The sequence below is a fragment of the Spea bombifrons genome, chromosome 12, assembly GCF_027358695.1.
Source record: "Spea bombifrons isolate aSpeBom1 chromosome 12, aSpeBom1.2.pri, whole genome shotgun sequence".
NCBI lineage: Eukaryota > Metazoa > Chordata > Amphibia > Anura > Pelobatidae > Spea > Spea bombifrons.
Window position 1 is genome coordinate 2,105,301 of NC_071098.1, and position 22,114 is coordinate 2,127,414.

At 45.0% G+C, this 22,114-nt stretch overlaps 1 protein-coding gene across 2 annotated transcripts in view; it reads left to right on the forward strand.

The window, feature by feature from the left end:
- Positions 1 to 22,114, forward strand: part of LOC128470698 (protein CEPU-1-like) — a 275,403-nt gene that overhangs the window by 210,186 nt on the left and 43,103 nt on the right. For both annotated transcript variants that reach the window (XM_053452605.1, XM_053452606.1), the window contains exons 3-4: positions 5,207 to 5,439; positions 21,778 to 21,903. In XM_053452605.1, coding sequence (XP_053308580.1) covers positions 5,207 to 5,439; positions 21,778 to 21,903 — 359 coding nt within the window. The remainder of the gene's footprint in view (positions 1 to 5,206; positions 5,440 to 21,777; positions 21,904 to 22,114) is intronic.

Sequence of the window (22,114 nt, forward strand, 5' to 3'; positions counted from 1 at the left end):
ATCTGCCTCTCACACGCTCAAGGGGGCACCCGGAGGCCGCCGCGTGAAGGCAGACGGGGGGACGTGACGTTAGAGGGTCACATAAAGATTAATAAATAGAGAAAAGCCTGCCGCTTCTTTCTCTGCAGCAGCATCTCTGCGGCCTTTCCTTTTATCCGTAATTATACCTCCTCGTTCCGGAACCTTCTTCTTCTTCACTGCCTTTTCTCCCCTTTCTTTCGCACCTCGACGCGTCAGACTTTTCACGTCTCTCTTAGTTTGTCTTTTTCTCTACATTTAAGTTCTTTCTTTTTTTTTGTAAAACTTTTACCCAGCGCCATATTTTACTCAAAACACAAACTTGGTCGTAGAAATTGCCTTTTAACCCTTTAATACACATAGCGTAGGCATTCTTGCATCCACTCCATGCATGCTGCGGTTATCCATGCCAACGAGCATCGACATTGCAGCCTACAACCAGAGGGGGCGTAATCCCTTACGGGGGCATATAGATAAACCCCGACTCTTCACGCTCTTTAATTATATTCTACCTTGTAGCGTCTCTTTCTTAACCCCTTGTTTGCCATAGAGATCCCTAAAGCGTAATTCTGCCAGCAGCTCCGCAGCGAACGGTTAACAGGAGCTGTAATAAGCGGGGTTAGCGGCTCTGCTGTCGCGTGTCAGAAGGCAGCCCTGTCCAATGAATAGCCCTATTGAATTCAATCTGTTCAGTTTGACTGGCGGTGAACGTCTGAATTCAGCGGTCGTGTGTGTGATTGTGAATACGGCTGCGTCCTTAACCCGCGCGCCATCACTCAGTCTCTCTCGCTCTCCGCTGCCGCCGGGGCTCCTGCTCATTCCTCCACAATCATATTTCTCGTTATTTGACGCCGTTGTCAGGTCATGCAAGCGATGGGGGTCGCCAAAATATTTACATCAACTCCTAGCCATTCGCTGTTACAGGAAAGTGAGCGTTTGTCCTCGTTGTAACACGTGATGCGATACATTGTATATGGAAGCCGTGTTGGCAGAACATTCGCTCCTCTTCCACTCATCACTCATAGCGGTCTGTTCTTCAACACAGCGTTACATGCATTTAACCATCGTCAGGATCCTTTTCTGCTCCTACTACCTCCGTGGATGCGTGGCATCTGCCCCAAGTTATATAAAATAATGATTTTGTAAACTACCCCTGTATTTTCTGTGCGTTACAGAATACACGGTCAGATCCGGAGAAACTCTCTGGGATTGCCTCATCAGAAGGCACGGTGAGATTTAAAATGTTCAACTCACCTGCAAACTCTCGGTTTAGTGAATAAGCCCCCAAATCATATACGAGCAGACGGCGTCTTAACCTGGTCTCCTGGAGGTGAAGGGGTTAACTCCGTGTTCCGCCGGAGCCAGTCGATTTCTTAAAATATTCCGTGAAGGTGGGAGCCGCTATTGGTATGCATTAGGCGCGTTTCAATGGAAATTAACATATAATTGCTTCAAATGAAGTAAGTGAGAGGGAGGTAATCTGTTCTTAAATTGGATTCACAGAGTTTTTGCGGACACCGTAATGCAGCTGGGACATGACAAAAATGTCTGAACCCCTTCACTGCCGGAGCCTTCATAAAAACGCCTTCGCAGGAACTCGCCATTGACCGCAATGACGCTATTTGGACCGACGCTGTATAATCTGCATTCTGTGCGTTTATTATTATTTATTGTTTTATATAGCACCATCTAATTCCATAGCGGTGTACAATGTTTAAGAGATTTTTTCCTGAATTGTGTATTTCAAACAGAGATTGGCTTTTGCATAACTCCTAGCACCCTCAGGCAGCCTCGTTATTGGATGAACCAAGCTCAGGCGCTAGCCAAATGTTTCTTTTTCTATTGGCCGGCCTATGGCGTGAATATGGAATTTAAATGAATTTACTTTTTATGGTCATTACTACCCCAAATGGCCCATGGACAATCTTCTGGATCTCATTTGGATCTCCCATGTTTAATGCATGAACCCCAGTACAGGATCGGATACATCTCATCACGTTAGCACGCTGCTTGAGTCCGTGACTGTTTTAGTGAATAGCGTGTGTGCGTTGTGGCTTTGCTCCTGCAGTTTTAGATTTATCTCGAGCGGATGCTGAGATGCTGGTAGCCATCGGACAATCTGTCAAACTCATTCCAGAACCTGCATGGACGCCGCTTGCTGTCACTCGCTTGGGGGGGGTTGCATCATCTCCTCCACGGCTCGAGACGGCTTTCTGGATCCACTGATCTCCGGCTCGTGTCCGGTGCGTTGGAAGAGAGATCACGTGCATTGCGGTTGTAGTCTGAGGATCCTGTGATGCTTTGCTGGTGATATGTACTATGGCAGCAGGAGTCCCAGAGCCTGCCCGTCTCTCTCTCTGTGTCCCCGCTTTACTGTTTGTCCGCACAATAAATCCCGTCGCATTCTATGAAAGCGTCTTCTTCATCTTACTTGACCCCCCATTTCCTTTCAATTTCCCCCGCTGAGTCCTTCTTTTCTTAGTTACAGGTTCCATCTCTCGCACACCAGTTATTTCCCAGTTAGATCTCTTTTTACTGCGTTTATGGTGGCGGCGTCGGGATCCATCGCACCCTCCTTCACAGTTCCTTTAGAAATTCTTTTTCAGCTGCCATTTCTAATAATAACAAAAAGATTTGGAGCGGCAAACAAAAAATTCCAACTCGCTGCCTGTTAATATTTGGAGAGGGGTGCAAACACTCGCCCTGGTAATTTAGTGGGAGGTCACAGCCTCCAAATTGTGCCCTTTGCCTCTCTCCATGTGCCGTGTCTGTGAAAACATCACAGATGCAGACGTCTTTGATAAGCCATTGTTTCAGGGCTTAATACTTATGCAAATGAGAGAGAGAGAGAAAGCTGGCGGAGAACCCGGCGAGAGGGACTCCATATTCCCTTCGCTTATTTTTTGTGTGACAAATACAAGCAGAGGCTGTTTTGTTTACCGACGTCTTTCCAGAAGGGGAGATTATCTGCAGCTTTCAGTCGGGGTCTCAGGGGGTGCAGAAAGGAGGTGATACCGGTATTTAGGATCTGGAAGGCTTTAGCAGAGGAATCGGAAAGCAGTTCTTTGGTAATCTTAATATTAAACAAGTGTAGAGGCCAAGCGTGAAAGTTCTCGAAGCCCGAGTGAAGACCATTGTTTGCCTCAAAGAAGGGATGAGTCTGCCCTGCTGGGTGCGGGAGAATTGGATCGTCGGCTTGTTACTTTGTAAACTAAAAAGACTCGACACAGAAAGAGAAAACTCTAACCTGGTTTAGATTGATTGGACCATTTGGGCTGCTTGGGCACCGTGAGATTCGTCTTCATCTACTAATTTCTGTGATCATCCAATATCTGGATGAATAACCAGCAATGAGTTTGTGATTTGATTGTGAAATAGAGGACCCATTTATTGGGTTGTCTGGTGGGTTTCTGGCGTTAGGGAGTACAGTTACCCCCCATCTATGAGACAAGTAACGTAGATCCAGGAATTTTCATTTTTGCCACCTTCTGAATCATCCTACGGTAGATTTATCTTCATAGTTGTAGATCCACCCAGGGCGATAGTATTTGTATCATTCAGAAGTAGTCGATCTGTATTTACTGGGAATATCTGAGCGCAGGGAGGCGATGGGGGGATGAGTAGGGAGCAGCGCAGAACTCCTTGCAGGAGAACAGACCCCGATGAGAATGGATGTATTGGATGAAATATGGGTGATAGAGCGAGAATGAGCGAGAAGATGGAATGTAGTGGGAATAAAAGGACAAGATGGCATATTGATTTGTAAAAGAAGGATAGTTCTGAAGATTTAGAATGAGGGGGTCACGCTGCACCCATACGTGTAGTGAAGCAGTCGCTCTCTATTTGTGATACATGGATCCGGCGCAGGAGAACCATCGGTTCCAATGCAGCAAAGCGAGCCCAGGTTATCTTTGCTTTGACCAAAATTAATTGGCAATGTCTGTGTTAGAGATACCTACAGCGTGACCTCTCCAGCCTTAACGATACAGCGGCCCAAAACGATGCTTAGAAAGTAGAGAAACATCTAGCGACTTGTGCCGCCTGTTGCACGAGAGGTTTAAGAGCCTTCGGTCGCGACCAGGTTGCAGACTAAAAGTCCCCTCAATTATTTGAGAATTTGCCTACATTGCATTCAAAAAACGCTTACTGCGGAGAATTTCCCAGCAGAAGCCAAATGGAATATGAATTTTATTTAGTAGTGTTTGGGTAGGAGATAAGGGTCTATTTAATGTCCTAAGAGGCTAGAGCTTTTTCTCCACCTGGAAATTAGATGCGCATGTACTTGTTGAAGCTTAGAGATTTAACCCGCTCAGAGTACAAGAAGCTGAGGCTTGGACCAAAATTCTTTTAGCATTCTTTGTAACTTTTTGGTAAATGAGATTTAATCACAAACAGCTTAGATTCCGCTTTCTCCCGCGATGTCTCGGCTCCCCCGTTCTAATCCCTTTAGTTGTCGCTCGTGTCGAACAGACTGGAGATGAGAGAACCTCGTGTATTTACCTGACTCGGTCTCTAAGAGTCTCCTCTATTTTAAATCCCTTACTTTGGAGCATCTTTGTGCCCAGATGAGTTACTGTTTAGCAATAAATGCCCCAAAGATTGTAAAGTTTTCTATGGGCTGCTTAAGGTGCTTCCTCTACAGGGACCCCGACTCCTCCAGTTTATCAAAAGTTTGCAACATTGTAGTTTATCCAGAAAAATCAAAAACGGCAAAATCAGCATCCGAATGTCCATTTTATTTAAATGTAAAGCCTTATTTGTATTGCTGTAGGTGCCCCTGAACCACCCCCTCAGGGGCTTCTTAATTCTACCTCCCCAATTTCAAGTCATTTCCAGCCGCTATCCTTAAATCTATCAATAAGGAAGCATCACCATGTCTGGTCCAGGTCTGTGCCAACAGAAGTTTGGTCTTTATCTTCAACCTGGTGGCTCACTTTCTTAAAAGTAGTATCACCAATTCATGCCCTTCGCTAGACGATCTTCTATGAAGGAACTCTTCCGGTTCTACCAGTGGGCAAGTGTCACGTAGACTTATGGGGATCAATAAGATGGAACACGATGTCCATGTTATACTTTCCTTTAGGATCAGCAATGCTGACCTTCAGAAAGGGATTTGTCCGTTACATCAATGAACTCCTCTCGCTGCCCTTTTATATGTTAACTCTTCCTACACTTTCTGTCTCCGCAGATGCACAGTGGACAGCAGAGTGACGCGGGTGGCTTGGCTGAACCGCAGCACCATATTGTACACCGGCAACGACAAGTGGTCAATAGACCCTCGCGTGGTGCTTCTGGCCAACACACAGAGCCAGTTCAGCATCGAGATCCAGAACGTGGACAGTTACGACGAGGGAGCTTATACCTGCTCTGTGCAGACGGACAATCAGCCGAAAACATCCCGCGTACATCTCATCGTACAAGGTAAGCGATCGATCAACTTTACGATGGAAACAAAGTAACAACGATTGTGGGGAATACAGTTTATTAGAAGAGTGGCCAACATGGTCATCTCCAAACTCTTCACTAATCCGAGCTCTCCAATAGCCAAACCTTCTTTTTATTAAATGGGATCAACTTCCTATAAAGTGTTTTTTTTTTTCTTTGTTTTTAAGAGAATTTTGTAGGGGGAAAAAGTAAAATTGGCATCGCCAAGCAGGGTACGTTCTACTTATCAGTTCTGTTATTCTGCTCAACGTATTCTGAAGAATTATTTTGGACGTCTTTTTTTCTGTCGATAGTCTGTTTTACAGAAGCAGATCTCTAGGGTGTATTTAGTGGAGTCATGCATGAAAAGGAATTCTATTCTGCTTGTAAAGGCAGAGCATACAAACACTTAAATACATGGCGTTATTTCTGCGTTCCCGCAGTATATCAGCCCTGATTGGACCTGTCATATTGTCCACGTGTATTGTTCCGTGTAAGGCTCTAGAGGTGTTTAAACTCATTCTTCCTTTGGCAAAAGGTTTATTTTGGGTACTTGTCGATTTGCATGTTTCTGCAAGAAAACATCTTTAGGCAAGTCTGTGAAATGACTCTTTTCTGCAGCGTGGAATTTTATATGAAGCTGACGAGGAAAGTAGGTTATTAATGAAGTCAGGAATTTGCAGTTCTGTTTGCAGCAAAAAGCGCAGCGGAACGTAATTCATAATGAAATATAATTTACCGGCCGGTTAACCGAACACACAGGGCTGCCGTTCCATGCGTAGAGCTCGTTCATACAAGAGGCTCACCATATGATCTGTTTCACAGCTACCGAGAGATGCTGGTTACTCATTGGGAACAGGAATCTAATTGGCTAAACTTTTTCTGTAAGTGTGATTGGCTGGAAGGGCCCCTGGATGCCCAATGGACCATAACAACCCTTATTCCTGATTCTTGGTTTAAAGTCTCGAGTAGGCTGTAAGCCGGCCTTCTGTACCCGTATATCATAACATATGTTCCCTTGGGAGAGTAATTTGAAGCCCATGGGATGAGCGACTATACATGAATACCGTCATGTTGGTGCCGTGGAACCTCCCGGGGTTGGCTTCCATGAGCTCTCACCGGCGGCCCATCTCCCGGGGGCTCTGGGGTTTGTACAGGAGGCATCACTATAGATCCGGATATTCTCACACGTCGGTTTTTACGTTCATCACAGCAGGATTCTAAAATAAACGTTTCCATTCCGTGTATTTGTTGGGTATCCGGATGCTCAAACATCGTCTCCTCCGTTGCGTTGGCGGCGGCGTGGGTCGTTCGGGGAGTAAGGCTCTGCATGTTTTGCTAGCAGACCAAGGCTGTGTTTTAATCTCTTTAATAGCCAAGATCTGAAAGGAATGCGAGGCATTGAAAAGTATTCAGCTTCCAGGGACATCACACAGAGAAATCAGCGAAGAAAGTGTCCTGCGTGTTTATCAGAACGTGGCCCCCCGTATCTGCCCCACTGAATTGTCCTTGTTATTACAATCAGACGCGGCTTTGTTAGCTGGAAATAACTTCCCACTTCATCCATAGAGGCGTTAATCTTCCATTCCACTGCCATTGTTTGCGGCTTAATTACCTGGTCATGGTAGCCGTACATCTGAGCCGCGGAGCCGGAGCGAGGGGGGCCGGGAGGGAGAGATTCACGCGGAGTATTTGGGGAGACGGCGAAAGCCGCATTGATCCGAGCCGCAGCGTGTCCCGAGCAGATAAGGAAAGGTTCTGGGGGATTGCGGAAATTCTATTCTATTCCGGAAACGTTCTAAAGCTTTAATCTGAAAGATTCTTTTACAAACAGAGCTAATGGGTTGGAGAAATCTAACCAAATCACCCACCATCTAAATGAAGCTGCGGGGCCGTTTAACTTCACCCACCCTGCACGGCAGCCGCTTAATGCGTGCAACAGATGAACTATCCCTGCCCGCCGACGACTTGCCCGTCAGATCGTGACAGGAGAGCATACACTTTTCACTTATTGGTTTCTTATTAATGGCCGGAGCACCAAATACATCCAAGGAATTGTAGAACATTCAAAGGATCCCCCATACACGACACGTGAGATTAATGTGATTAACCCCAGCGTGCCACAGATCCATATAACGACATAATCCCTAGAGTGACCCAAGCAATATGGTACCAGGCGATTAACCCTTTGGTGTCTTAGCGATGGGCAAAGTATAAACAAAAAGCTCCTCAAGAAGCAATTGTAAGAAGGCAAACATCTCAACATGATGGAGTTTTGATAAGAAACATTTTGCTAATCCTGGCCCCGTTTCCTCGTGTTTACCGACTGACTCCTGCAAAGCCTTTTTATTTATCGCGATCATATATGTCGGAAACGATAACCCGGAGCAGTTTGTCTCCAGCGGAATGCTGCATTTTAATTATGGACGAAGTAAAGATTCTGAAATGTATTCTTCCCTGCGTCTCATAACGCCCCGTCTGGTCGCCCGTTTCTCCTGCTGTAACGACTCAAACCTTAATCAGTCGTTGGTCTCGTCTTAGATTCAGGAGCCGTATGTCTATCCCATGCATGTTTAATACCCTCACTGTATTACCCTCTACCACTTCTGCTGGGAGGCTTTTCCATTGATCTACCACTATATCACTAAACTAAAACCTCCTTACGCTACATGTCATGTTGCCCTACAACAGCCCACAGAATACAGTTTTCCTCCCTAGATTGTAAGTAAAGGCACTGAGTATTCTTTGTGTGAGAGCAGCTCTTTGAATCCATGGTTGTGTGTTTTTTTGCGTATCCGTTTGTCGCTGTCACTTTATACCAACAAAGAGCAGTTGGGGAGGAAGAACCGCGTCTCTGCGCCGGGGCCAGGTCTGTGCGAATGTGCAGATGTATTGAGCAAGGCCAGTCTTTAAAGGGATTGTTGGAGAAGCAGCATCTCCATAGGCAGATCCGAGCCTCGGGTTGCTTTTCATCATTCTTTCTGTACTCTGGGTTCCTTTATCCCTTTCCTCTGTTGGACATCGTCCTTCATTCTTCGCTTTTTGCAACCGAACAAGGCTGAGAAGTCTGACTTCGCAGGACCCGGCGAACGCCGTTAATCTTTATGCTTCGCTTTCTATAATACTTCATGGTTTTACTAATGATTGCCACGTATTAATGAGATGCCAGCGCGCCGACAAACATTAACATAGAGAGACGCAAGGAACCCGGCCGCCAGCGCATGCCGCACGATGCCAGGTGTTCAGAGCAACGTATACACAAACAATAAAGGGGGAAAAACCCTGTAACATGTAATAGAATTGGACACGAAACAAGTATGGGATGGAGCTGGGATTATTAATGTGGATTTTTCGTTTTTATGTATATAAACCTGACTGCGCATTATGAAGGGTCAGGCCCACTGAGCTTCTCTAGCAGGAAGGGCTGAGCCGGCCCTGTGTAATGTATAGTAAATTTAAGGTCTCTTCGCTGGTTGAACTGTTCGTTACACAGAGCAAACCCAGCGTTTGAAGAAGAAACTTTTCGGAGCTGACTTTTCGATATGCATATGGTGCCCGTCAGCCTCAAGGAGCCATTAAAACGGAAAAGCAGCAGATAAGTCGTCGCAGGGGCTCAACGGCAGAAGAAAAGTAATTGCTAAGAAACACAGAACCTGCCGGCAGATCGGCCCCATTCGGCCCACGTCTCCTGCTGTAAAGACTCAAACGTTAATCAGCCGTTGGTCTCGTCTTAGATTCGGGAGCCGGATGTCTATCCCGCGCATGTTTACTCTCTCGACGCCAAACCACGTCTTGTGTATATGGCTAATTGTGGCATTCTAACCATACTTTGGCCAATGTCACCAAGTTACCGGCCAACAAAGGCGCTTTGAAGCCGGTTTCATGAAAGGAGCCCCATACAATCACGAGCTCCTTGTTTGCTCGTTCCATTGTAAAAGTTTTTGTTTTGTGCTTTTAACTTCTTACACTTTTGACAAAGACACTAACTTTGTTGCATCTGGTTCTGATGAGTATTCTGCGCTTTCAATGCGATTTGAGGATCTGGCCCCCGCCGCCGAGAAAGAAACAGCTGCGCTCAGCAGCTGACGAAGAAGACGATGTGGTTTTAGATTAAAAAAACTGTTTAAATTCACATTTTGATTGCTCTAAATGTGGTCTGTAATATAAGAGACGCTTGTTTTAATGTCTTACAATCCTTATAAGATAGATTCTGCGAGCCAAATCTCTAATAATAGAGAGAAGTTGCCAAAGCGATGTGATACAAGAAGGACCTCAATCTGTGGATTTTGGAACGGCGGCAGTAGCAGAGAATATCGGTAGAAGGATTATTCTGACGCATTCGGCGAGTCGCCGGGGTCAACAATAACCTGTTTGTCAGATAAATTCTTCAAAAACAATTTCACGGCAGATCTTTCGCTTTCCGCAAATCCTTTATTTTACAGTCAAATGCAATAATTTATCCGATGGATATTTCCAGATTAAAGAAAGCATTAAAGCGAAGATGATTGCCTCACCCAGAGTATTATCTATCATTAGGACTATTCCTAAAGTTTATAAAACAGTCAGGATGAATAGAAAGATAACACTTTATTATTCCAGCGGCAACCCCGGAATCTGAATGTTGAAGACTTTTATGCTTTTATAGGGTTTGTGCTCCCTGTTCTGTGTATTTTTTAGATAATGTTCCTAATCTCCGTCTCCGTCATCAGAAAGCAAGCAATCGTCTCCCTCACCGGTCGGATAAAGCGGTTGTCTACGCGGTTGTTGTTTAGCGAAATGTCCAAAATATCTCCAACTGAGGCGTATTATCGGGTATTTTTAATATAATCGGATACTTTTAAAACTGGAGAATAAAAGTAGAAACACGGCGGGGACATTTGCACCTTTTGCGGGGAAACGGCGAGTCACGTGTGGTGGTCGTGAGAGTATTTGGGAAATATTCTCCATGTAGCCGTCCCCGTGAACCCCGCCGCGGTCCAGTTCTGCCGCCGCATCTTCCTCACACGTTCATAAAACTAATCTGTCATCTTTTATTATCAGTTAGGGTTTTTGGTTCTGACGAAGACCTTTTGGTGGAAACGTTGGCATTCAAGGTCTGTTCAAGGTCTGCGAGTTTTCTTAGAGCATTTAAGATGATGGAGCCCGTTCACTGATCTCTCACGGCGTTACTTGAAACCCCGACACCCTTTGTTTGTTACCCCAATATCAGACCATGCAAGTGTCTGCACCCACAGACCTCCCCTCGCCCCATTATTTTTGGGACGCGCTTTTCCCATATCCCCCAAAAAAGCTTCTGTATAAACATAGAAGCTGCCGGCAGATCGGCCCCCATTCGGCCCCCGTCTAGTCGCCCATTTCTCCTGCTGGTCTCGTCTTAGATTCAGGAGCCGTATGCTTATCCACGCAATGTACCCCTCGCCCCCCCCCTGCTGTTTTTTTGTTTTTTTACAGTCTGGGTATTTCAATCCTCCCGACGACCTAAAAACAGCTGCCGTCTCCCTGTGTCAGGTATATTAGCTAAAGTCTAATTGTCGTTATCGATCGTTAATGGCCATTCAAGAAAACCAGAATGAAGCATTTGTGATTAAACGCTAATTTTATGAGTTCTAATGAAAAGCGTAGAGGGATGAGGACAGCGCAGTGCAGCATAATAAGCGTTTCTTGGCCGCTGCAGCCGCGCATGCTTTCTGTAACCTAGGGAAGCAGCGGGATAAAGCCGTAGAAAACGCCTCTTTACGCCATCAATTCTTTCACATTTCAACTTAGAATTTGTAATTCTCATTAATATTTTTATGCAATGTTTGAAGAAACATTTTACTGAAAAGCAGGCTGATGAATTAACTCTTTAATCGCTTAGTGATCCGAGCCATTGAGTCGTGATAAAATTAGCTATTAATGAGTTTGCCTTTAATCACCTGTAAAGATACATTTCTTGCAATCGTTTTCCCCAAACCTGCTGCTGACCTTCCTGACCTTGAGATGTTTACGGCGAAGCCGTTGCCCGTATCGCCCTTTCCATGTGTCGGCACAAACAGGTCTCTCGGAGAATGACAGCGATCAGGTGATGCGTTACTTCGTCAGACAGCTTTCTGCAGCGTGTCGAATAATGCAATCAAAGCAGACCTGCCGCTAAAAACACAATCTCTAGTAATAATTAACGCAGACGGAATTGTTTGGATTTCAGGTTTACATTTATTTAAATTTCATAATAACACAAATGTCTCCCCTGTCTAGTCGCCCATTTCCCCTGCTGTAAAGACTCAAACCTTAATCAGTCGTTGGTCTCGTCTTAGATTCAGGAGCCGTATGTCTATCCCATGCATGTTTAATACCCTCACTGCATTACCCTCTACCACTTCTGCTGGGAGGCTCTCGGTAAAGTAAATCTTTTTTGCATTCCATCTCATCCTCTGACCCTAGTTTTTGATCATGGCTTCTTGTTCTAACATTTCTCCTCCTTTGAAGTAAGTGATTATAACACCAGAACATGTCGTAGAGCGTGTGCGGGAAATAAAAGAAAAAATGTCCAAAATGCTCAGTAATTATATATCGAATTCAGAAACACTTAAAAAATATAAAAAAAAACTAAACTCTGAGGACCTGTTCAAAAATTGGCAACATTCATTATTTTATCAAACAGGAATCCTTTATCTGACTGCCGAGGAACTTAATGAATTGACTGCAGTCAGCACCACGGACAGCAACTGTGTATCAAACCCCAGCGCTGTATACAGTAATATAACCCCCAGCGCTGTATACAGTAATATAACCCCCAGCGCTGTATACAGTAATATAACCCCCAGCACTGTATACAGTAATATAACCCCCAGCGCTGTATACAGTAATATAACCCCCAGCGCTGTATACAGTAATATAACCCCCAGCGCTGTATACAGTAAAATAACCCCCAGCGCTGTATACAGTAATATAACCCCCAGCGCTGTATACAGTAATATAACCCCCAGTGCTGTATACAGTAATATAACCCAGCGCTGTATACAGTAATATAACCCCCAGCACTGTATACAGTAATATAACCCCCCAGCGCTGTATACAGTAATATAACCCCCAGTGCTGTATACAGTAATATAACCCCCCCAGCGCTGTATACAGTAATATAACCCCCCAGCGCTGTATACAGTAATATAACCCCCCAGCGCTGTATACAGTAATATAACCCCCAGCGCTGTATACAGTAATATAACCCCCAGCGCTGTATACAGTAATATAACCCCCAGCACTGTATACAGTAATATAACCCCTAGCGCTCTATACAGTAATAACCCCCCCAGCACTGTATACAGTAATATAACCCCCAGCGCTGTATACAGTAATATAACCCCCAGCACTGTATACAGTAATATAACCCCCAGCGCTGTATACAGTAATATAACCTCCAGCGCTGTATACAGTAAAATAACCCCCAGCGCTGTATACAGTAATATAACCCCCAGCGCTGTATACAGTAATATAACCCCCCAGCGCTGTATACAGTAATATAACCCCCAGCGCTGTATACAGTAATATAACCCCCAGCGCTGTATACAGTAATATAACCCCCAGCACTGTATACAGTAATATAACCCCCCAGCGCTGTATACAGTAATATAACCCCCAGCGCTGTATACAGTAATAACCCCCGGCGCTGTATACAGTAATATAACCCCCAGCACTGTATACAGTAATATAACCCCCAGCGCTGTATACAGTAATATAACCCCCAGCACTGTATACAGTATTATAACCCCCAGCGCTGTATACAGTAATAACCCCCCAGCGCTGTATACAGTAATATAACCCAGCGCTGTATACAGTAATATAACCCAGCGCTGTATACAGTAATATAACCCCCAGCACTGTATACAGTATTATAACCCCCAGCGCTGTATACAGTAATAACCCCCCAGCACTGTATACAGTAATATAACCCAGCACTGTATACAGTAATATAACCCAGCACTGTATACAGTAATATAACCCAGCGCTGTATACATATAATGTTTCTGCTGATTTGTCCATTCAGTTGGTAGTCATGGCGATAAGACCACTTTCCAAACTTTGCACCAGATTTACTTTTTTTTTTTTTATAGATGACCCCCAATGTTACAGAATTTTATGGGCGTCTTTGTTTTCCTTCTATTAATGTGCAATAAATCAAAATCAGATTATAAGGGCGAGGTTACCGTAGTTCTGTGATATACGCTGGATATTGGATTAAGTTATACATGTTGCCCGGATTATCGCGGCGGACGGAGTTTATTTTTAGAATTTGCTCCGATGCGGTTTTTTCCGTTCTATATTTAAGACGCGCGGCGCATGCAGCTCCTCGGCGGCCGTTTATCATCAGACGGGGAACGAGTCCGGTCTGCAGCGAAGGTGAAGCGTGACGTAGCTCCGTGTAGCATTAATAATGCCGGTGAAAACGCGACATTTAGGGCCACGGCGCCCGGAAAACATGGAAAAGGGCGGAATGTTTCGCTGTAGATGACTGGAAGGGATCAGGCTGGAGTTTGCGTTGTGTGCCGCTCTCGGCCCTTTCACCGGCTCCAGCTGCTTCCGCTGCATCTCTTTCCCGTCAGTAAACTGGCGAGCAGATGGCCGGCCATTGATTATCTCGGTTGTGTGTCTTTGTTTGCCGGTAATGGCAATAAGGCACCCCCCGGATGAGACACCTGATGGTTAACGCATCTGAAGGTGACCTGACTTTGTCTCTCTTTAGTTTCTTAAACTTTAAAGGCACTCCGTCACCTGAACAGTACTCACAGTCTGTCGTCCCATCCTCGCTGTGCTAACTTTCACCACTTCTGCTGGGAGGCTGTTCTACTTCTCTACCACCCCTTCTGTACAGTAAAACTTCCTTCCATTCCAACTCTTCCCTCCAGTCCTTTCATTAAATCTCCCCTCTCCTCGTCTCTCTCTCTCTCCCATCCCCTCTATCTCTTCTCTCTTTTCTCTCCCCGTCTCTCTCTCCCATCCCTCACTCTCTCTTCTCTCCTCCGAGCTGGGATAATGGCAGTAACATGTATAGATCACTATTTCCAGCAGGAGACGGGGGACGACTAGACGGGGGCCGGATGGGGCCGATCTGCCGGCAGATATTATGTTTCTAATGCTACAGTTCCACTTAAAAATCTGTGTTGCAAATAAAGCTGCAGAAGCGTAAAGTGTATTTTCTATTAATTAGGAGGATATTGCGGCAGGAATCGTCTCCGGCTTTCATCGCAAGAGGCTGAGAGAGACATCGGCTTTCCCTCTGACTGCCCCCCCCCCGTATAAAGCTCTTCATATCTGCCGTCTGCAGGAGTTTTCAGGACTTGCTGATCTCAGCCGGCCGAGAAAGTCTTTTACAATCACCCCGCGCCGTATCTGTGGAATCATCGCACAGCGGCGTCACGGCGGATCCTCCTCAACTCACCGCGGCCGACAGACCGGAATCTCACAGCAGCCTGACGTTTCTGTAAAGAAACTCAGAAGCTGCCAGCAGATCGGCCCCATCCGGCCCCCGTCTAGTCGCCCGTTTCTCCTGCTGTAAAGACTCAAACCTCAATCAGTCGTTGGTCTCGTCTTAGATTCACAAGCCGTATGTCTACCCCATGCATGTTTAATACCCCTCACTGTATTACCCTCTACCACTTCTGCTGGGAGGCTGTTCCACTTAACTACGACTCTCTTGGTAACATAAAGCCTCCTTACTAAGCCTCAGACCCTCTAGTGTTAGATCCGGGTCTCTTGTTATAACTTTTCTCTCAGTCCTTCCTGATCGTTATTATCCTGCAGACCCATCTTAGTCTCCCTCCTCTGAACTCTCTCCAATATGTCAATATCCTTCTAGAGATTGGGACTCCAGCACTGTATCCACTACTCCAGGCGAGGTCAGAGATCTGTAAGGTGGAATTAATCACTTCTATCGTCACAGACACGTCTGGAGTTTTCTGCATTGCTTTTTGGTTCATTTTGTCCCCATCGCTGCCTCCCGAACCCTCCATCGTTTTTTTTTATATATATTTCTGCCTTTTTAGACGTTTTTCTCCTTTTTTCGAAGGGGGAGGCGGCTCTGGAAGTCGGATTCTGACACTGAAACAATCGCTGTGAGACGTACGAGGAAAGCTCTTTCAAATTTCAATTTAAAGTGGATCTGTCAGTGTTGACATTTTTTTTCTCATTAAGTTTCCTTTCTTTGGGTTTTTTCTTCTCTTCGATGTCTTCTGGAAATCTTAGATTTTAGTATTTTAAATACTTTTTTTATTTTTGCAGATCGTTGCCTTTTGTGGCAATTCCTTTTTTTTACATTCTTCCGTCTCCTGCGCAGACACTTTTGAAGTTATCAGGACATGATCAGCTTCCATGAAACGGGGCGGAATAAATTAATAAAGTGGGATAATCGTGCGTTACACCGGCAATTGCTCTTTCCATGTATGTGGGTGTTTGGGGTATAAATTAAATTTTACTTTTTTGATAAACCTGATTAAATTTTAATATTGATACAAAAATCAGACGCTAAGAATTATATGTATATCGGAAAATCTGTATTTCATCGATAAACGGACGTGACTGCCACTGCCACTGGGTCAGGGTGCAAGATCTGGAATACACTACCCCCTATACCACTAATAAAACATAGAAACACAGAACCTCCCAGCAGATCGGCCCCCATTTGGCCCCCGTCTAGTGACCCGTTTCTCCTGCTGTTTTGGCATATTGTAGAGGATATACTTTTCCTAGTGTATAAATATACATTTATAATATAATATAAAATTATTCCGAGTAAGCACAGCAAACATTCTGAGCTCCTAGAGAAGAGGGGCATCAGAGGAGGAAAGAGGGGCATCAGGGGAGGAAAGAGGGGCATCAGGGGAGGAAAGAGGGGCATCAGAGGAGGAAAGAGGGGCATCAGAGGAGGAAAGAAGGACATTAGGGGAGGAAAGAAGGACATCAGGGGAGGAAAGAGGGGCAACAGAGGAGGAAAGAAGGACATCAGAGGAGGAAAGAAGGACATCAGAGGAAGAAAGAGGGGCATCAGGGACTTTGGGCTAAAAGCGAGTTTGGTCAGAGAAGGACTCGTGGACGCTGGGTATGCGGTGCTGTACATATACCGTGCACTTTGTAGATGTATTGCAGGCTTTATTAAGCAGGACAGGGTTAACACGGCTCTGGATTTGCCGTTACACCTCGTTCCGTGAACATTCTGCTGAGTTTGTACTTCAGAACCCACGAGGGAGAGACGGCCCATAAAAATATCCCAGAACTTCTCCGCCAAACGCTGACGCTGTCTAATCCAGCCCAGACTTACGTTCCCCACATGACCTTCTTCCCCTCGTCCCTCATCCCAAACGCTCCGGAGGAGCCGAGGACGGAACGCGCTGTATCGTTTCTTCCATCTGCCGCGGACTCCAGGGAGTATGGGCTCAGCAGCGGCCACGAGACACGGAGGGTCCACACGTGGCCTTCAAACAGAACCGCGTCTCCCTCACACCTTCCCGCGCTCTCTTCAGAGACATTCATTCCCTCCGGTCTCTGGGGGAGATCCGATGATAAATTGTCGGGGTGTTTGGTTTGACCTCCCTGAAAATGCCCTTTCCTATAAATTGCAGAAATAAAGCCGGTGCCGCCAGCCGCGTCTTCTTTATCCTGTAAGGATATGCCGTTTATGCCGGTGACGTCCGTGATGAGCGCTTACGTCGCCCGGCGGAATAAACTTCTGTTAAGTTATCTTATGTTGGGGAACATTCCTGCCCAGGAGTCTTTCCAGCCCCTTGTAGGGCGACAACTCCCATAACTCTCAGTTATCGGGAGAATAATAATTACCCATCGATTTGGTTATTGCTGCGACCTCCACTTTATATGTTGGTGTTTAAGACCCACAATGTCATTGGTTTTGATATTTTAATAGATTTTTGGTATTTATTATAAATAATAATTTTATATTTAAGTAAAATAAACATGTCTAGATCCAGGTTTTCTGTAACCCCCCCCCCCCGACAAGTTGTGATGGAATTAGTCGCGGTTTCCAATAGTTTCGAAAGCAACGCAGGCGCTTCTGTTTTACTAGTTTTGGGATATATTCCGTCTTCTGCCGCTTTTATTAAGGACACAAAGCGATCAATAAAAAGCTGACAGAGCATCCATTCTGCGCTGATTTGAGGAATTTATATCGCGCTGTAAAAACCGGCCAGAGATTTCTCACCGGCTCCTAAATGATTTAGGGGAATTCTAACACCGCCTGATTCACCGTGATGAGACATTGTGGGGACAATTTGAGGGGAAATGAGAAATAGTTACCATGAAATTATATGATAATTCGCATTCGCAGCGTTGGAGCCGGCGGATGCAGACGAATGTTTCAATCCTTTCTGCCGCATTTGATTCCCTCCACCCGGCAGCGGATCGTATACACGGAGACACGTCCAGTCCAACGTAACACGCGTGGAGGGAGCCCACGGGGGGCTGGATTTAGGGGGAACTCAACTGCGGAAGCCCAAAGTATCCTCGCTTGGCTGAGATTACTGAGGCTTTTAATGTTACTTTGTGCCTTATTGTTGTCTGTTTGCAGAACTGAGTGTAACGACTCAAACCTTAATCAGCCGTTGGTCTCGTCTTAGATTCAGGAGCCGTATGTCTATCCCATGCATGTTTAATACCCTCACTGTATTACCCTCTACCACTTCTGCTGGGAGGCTGCTTTATACATCTACTTCCTTGCATTCCATGTCAGCCTCTTTTATAGATATTGTCCTCTTGTTGTAACTTTTCTCCTCCTTTGAATAAACTTCTCTCCTGTACTCTGTGAAATCCCTCTCTATGTAATTAAATGTTTTTTCCGTCCCCTCTCCTGGTTCTCTCCTCCGAGCCGCGCACGTTGAGGAGGTGTCATTGGGGCTGCGATGCGGTTCTTTCGCGGTATTGTTGGGTTTGTGTTTTTTGTTACAATGTGTTTGTATGTGTGACTTTCTCAGCCTGACAGACGCTGTTCACCGGCTGTCACGAGCTAAGCTGTAATTATACAGCGGGCGCCGCTAATTGCAGTGTACCTGCATTAAAACAGCCGCTTTAAAACAAAGACTAGTTATGTAGAAGAATTACACGCGTGTGCGAAGGCAGGGAGCGGGGAGACGCTAATTGATGGATGTGCAACCGGAAAGTTGTTTTATTTGAATGCGTTGCACCTTTGGAAGAATGTTTTCCATGCGCGATGTGACGCCGGCGGGAGGCCAGTCCCTCTAAACCCAAACCCTCGGCTTGGCTGCCATTATTATTATTTGGCTGAAGACCTGTTGGATAAGGATTATGGGAGTTGTAAGCGAGGAGCTGACGGTCAGCTACCCCTCATCTCTCTCATCTTAATGCAGTCAGTTCCGACGCTACGAGTTACAAACAAACGGGGGTAAAACTGGAAAAGTAGTCTTATCACCATGGCAACACACGCTCCTGCTGATTGGAACACTCCACTGCATGCTGGGAAGAAGTCTTGAGACTTTGCGCCAGCGCCTCTGTGCTCACTGATTGTGATTGGATTCTGGGCCATTTAGAAGAAGTGGAATGGGGTGAAATCACTTGATCTTGTTGGTTGTTATTGTGGTTACTACTTCATGGAATTTACCGAGAGGGGGGTAGATAAATGGAACAGCCTCTCAGCAGAAGTGTTAGAGGGTAATACAGTGAGACAGAAGTTGGATATGGTGACTTTTCCAGCCAAGTCCTGCTGAGACAAACAGAAGGAGCAAACTTTCACTCCCACGATTGGATGTCCAAAGGTTGGCTGTGAGTCTTCAGAGTTGTAGCACAGCAGATCTGGGGACCTACTTAGCAGCTATCCCTGCCGCAGCCACCGTACATCTCGTTAAGGTTGCCAATATCCCTGATATAAGTGATGTCATTCTTGAATTAAAGAATAAAAGATACAATATGCCGGCTTCCAAAGAGAGAGCTTCTCACGCCGTCTTTAGCTGCCATTGTGCTGATATATTCCTGTCCTCTGTTCTCTATTATATCACCGTTTCAATCGGCCACATTGTATCCGTTTCATCCCTAAATCATAAAGACTTTCTGCGAGTCCAATAAAAAAAATTAAACTTCAAAGTAACGTCATTTGTGTTCCCTTCAGCAAAGGGTGAGCGGAATCTGAGTAACAATGAAACGGTTTCAATGCAGGGAACGGAGAATTATTCTGCTCTTAATTAAACCTTTGTAGGTCTGGGCTTTAAAAACAGAAATTGTTTACAGTTCTAAAGGAGTAGGAAATAACCGTCTCTTCCTTCAAGAAGATGGCGTCTAACATAATAAGGTACTTAGACACTCATGGTGTAAAAGCCATAGGAGGCACTTCCACCTTGCCTGATCCATGTTTTGCTCCATTAATGGGCAATTCCTTGCAGTTCTTTTGGTGGCTGTGTGTTACCATTGGATACTACGTATTCTAAGTGATAATACGTATTGTGTTTTGGGGGATACTGCTGGGTGGCCCATTTGACTCTAGAGCCACCAACCCTATCCATTTTGCCCAATTCAGATCAAAGTACCATCAAAGTGAAGCCAAAACAAAGCCAACTAGTCTTTGTGGGCCATACACAACTACCCTATGCAGAGGATGAGGGGCTGATTTATTTTTAACCTTCAGCCATGATAAATGCCCAAGATGTTCATGATGGGCACCAGAAGGGGAGAAGGCGTCTCAGCCATGGAGATGTCGAAGGTGGGAAGAAGAAGAAAGAAGATCAGCAGACCTGCGCATGGTGTATTTCATGAGTGATGAAGGCTCTCTCTTTGTTGAGTGTAGGGGGCTCCCCTGCATCTTTATCGAGACCCCATTAACATGGAGGCAGCTCAGCCCATAACGTTATATACCTTGAATCCTATCTCTTGGAATCCCTCATCGCCTTCTCTCCTTTCCTGCCAACATTTCCTATTATCCATTAAAAAAAACCACCTTAAAAATCCATATTTGTTAAAAAAAAAGACAAGATAAAAAAAAGAGGGCTTTTAAGCAGGCCAGTTACCCTTTTAACCTCTTCATATAGTGCGGAATCTGCGGCTTTCAGTAAACCATTTATTTTCCGAGCAATTTGGGACAAAGTCTAATCTCATTGCAGCGATTCCTTCCATGTGAGGCCGTATATAATTTATATCCGCATTAGCTGCCGCTTTATATAAATTTGTTTAAAGCAGCTGCTGTCTTGTAGGGTTTTTGTAAAAATGATTTTATTCGTGTTTGCTTAGCTAATTGTTCAGGTTCTTCCTCCCGGCAGAACGGCCTCTCCTGCCTCTTCACAATACCCCGCTTGCTGCGATGTTATCCTTGTAATTAAAAAAAGGGTCAGCAATTTTCTGTACCATCACCCATTCAAAATGTTTAATAATTAATGTCCGTTCAGTGACCCTTCTAACCTTTCTGTGTCGCATGAGAGGGAGCGGGGCTTTCTTCAGGAGGGAAGGAGAGCGAATGCCGGTTAAACGAGACACTTCGGATATAATGTTGCAAATACTTGATGAGGACGTTCTTATGAGGAGGAACTACAAAACTGTCTAGAATGTAACAATTGTGACAATTGTCCATATTTGTAAACATCTTTGAGCAAAGTTCTAATTGCGGAGCAATCGTCATGGAAACTGGTGCAGTGTTCCTATTGTTTGACCCATATTTGCCCCAGAATTGCTTGTGTATAAATATGGCGTGTCGTCTTTTATTCTGTTTGTTCGTTGTAGAATTGTGTTGCCTATAAGGTCTAGAATCAAACAATGTATTATTATTATTAGCCAAGGCGAGGAGCCATCTCCCATTCTCCTGCAGAGCGTCCGTAAGAAGTCTTTGAGATCTTGTTGAATGTAAAGGGGTAGTGAAGGCCACTGTAGGTAAAAATCTCATCTTCGACCTGCAGGAAGGTTTTAACCAAATTCACGATGTTTAGGCTGCTCTATCCGGTAATCGGTATCACAACCTGTTTGTCTTAACTGTGGAGGGAACTTTATGGCTGCCCCCCAAAGAGTAGTCAGAATGTCCGGGGAGAAGATACTTTGTCTCGGCCGCCTGGCCCTCAGACTAAAGTGCTGCTTTCAGATACTAGCCCATTACTGCAAAAAAAATCCCACCAATAAAAAACGTGTTTTCGTTATGTGTAACAATGAATATGATTGTTAGTTTTTTGTGTCATTTGTAGTGTTTACCTGTAAATGTCTGCTGCTTGTATTCTTTGTATCAATATATTGGAACTGCACAGAAAAAATAACATAAAGATACTCTGCATATCATAGTTTGATGGTATCGTTTTTTAGATGTATTAAATACGAACACATTTTTATACATATTGATTTTTCTTCTTTTTTCTCCCCTAATTTTCCCAGTTCCCCCTCGGATCACAGAGATCTCCTCAAACATTGCAGTAAATGAGGGAAGCAACGTGAGCTTGGTCTGTATGGCCACCGGAAAGCCGGATCCTGTAATAAGTTGGAGGCATCTGTCTCCAAGAGGTGAGTGGTCTGGATGTTTTCTGTAGGACGGTATATATTACAATGTATCTGTATATATGGGAAGTAACAGGGTACTCGTACCTGCGTATTCCCGAACGAGGCGATGCTTCAGGATATGGTTCTGTTCTAGTTGTAACGAAGCATTGCTCCATGATATTGCTCTGAAGGTGTTAGAATCCCAGCAAAGATTCTATATGGAACCTCAACAAAT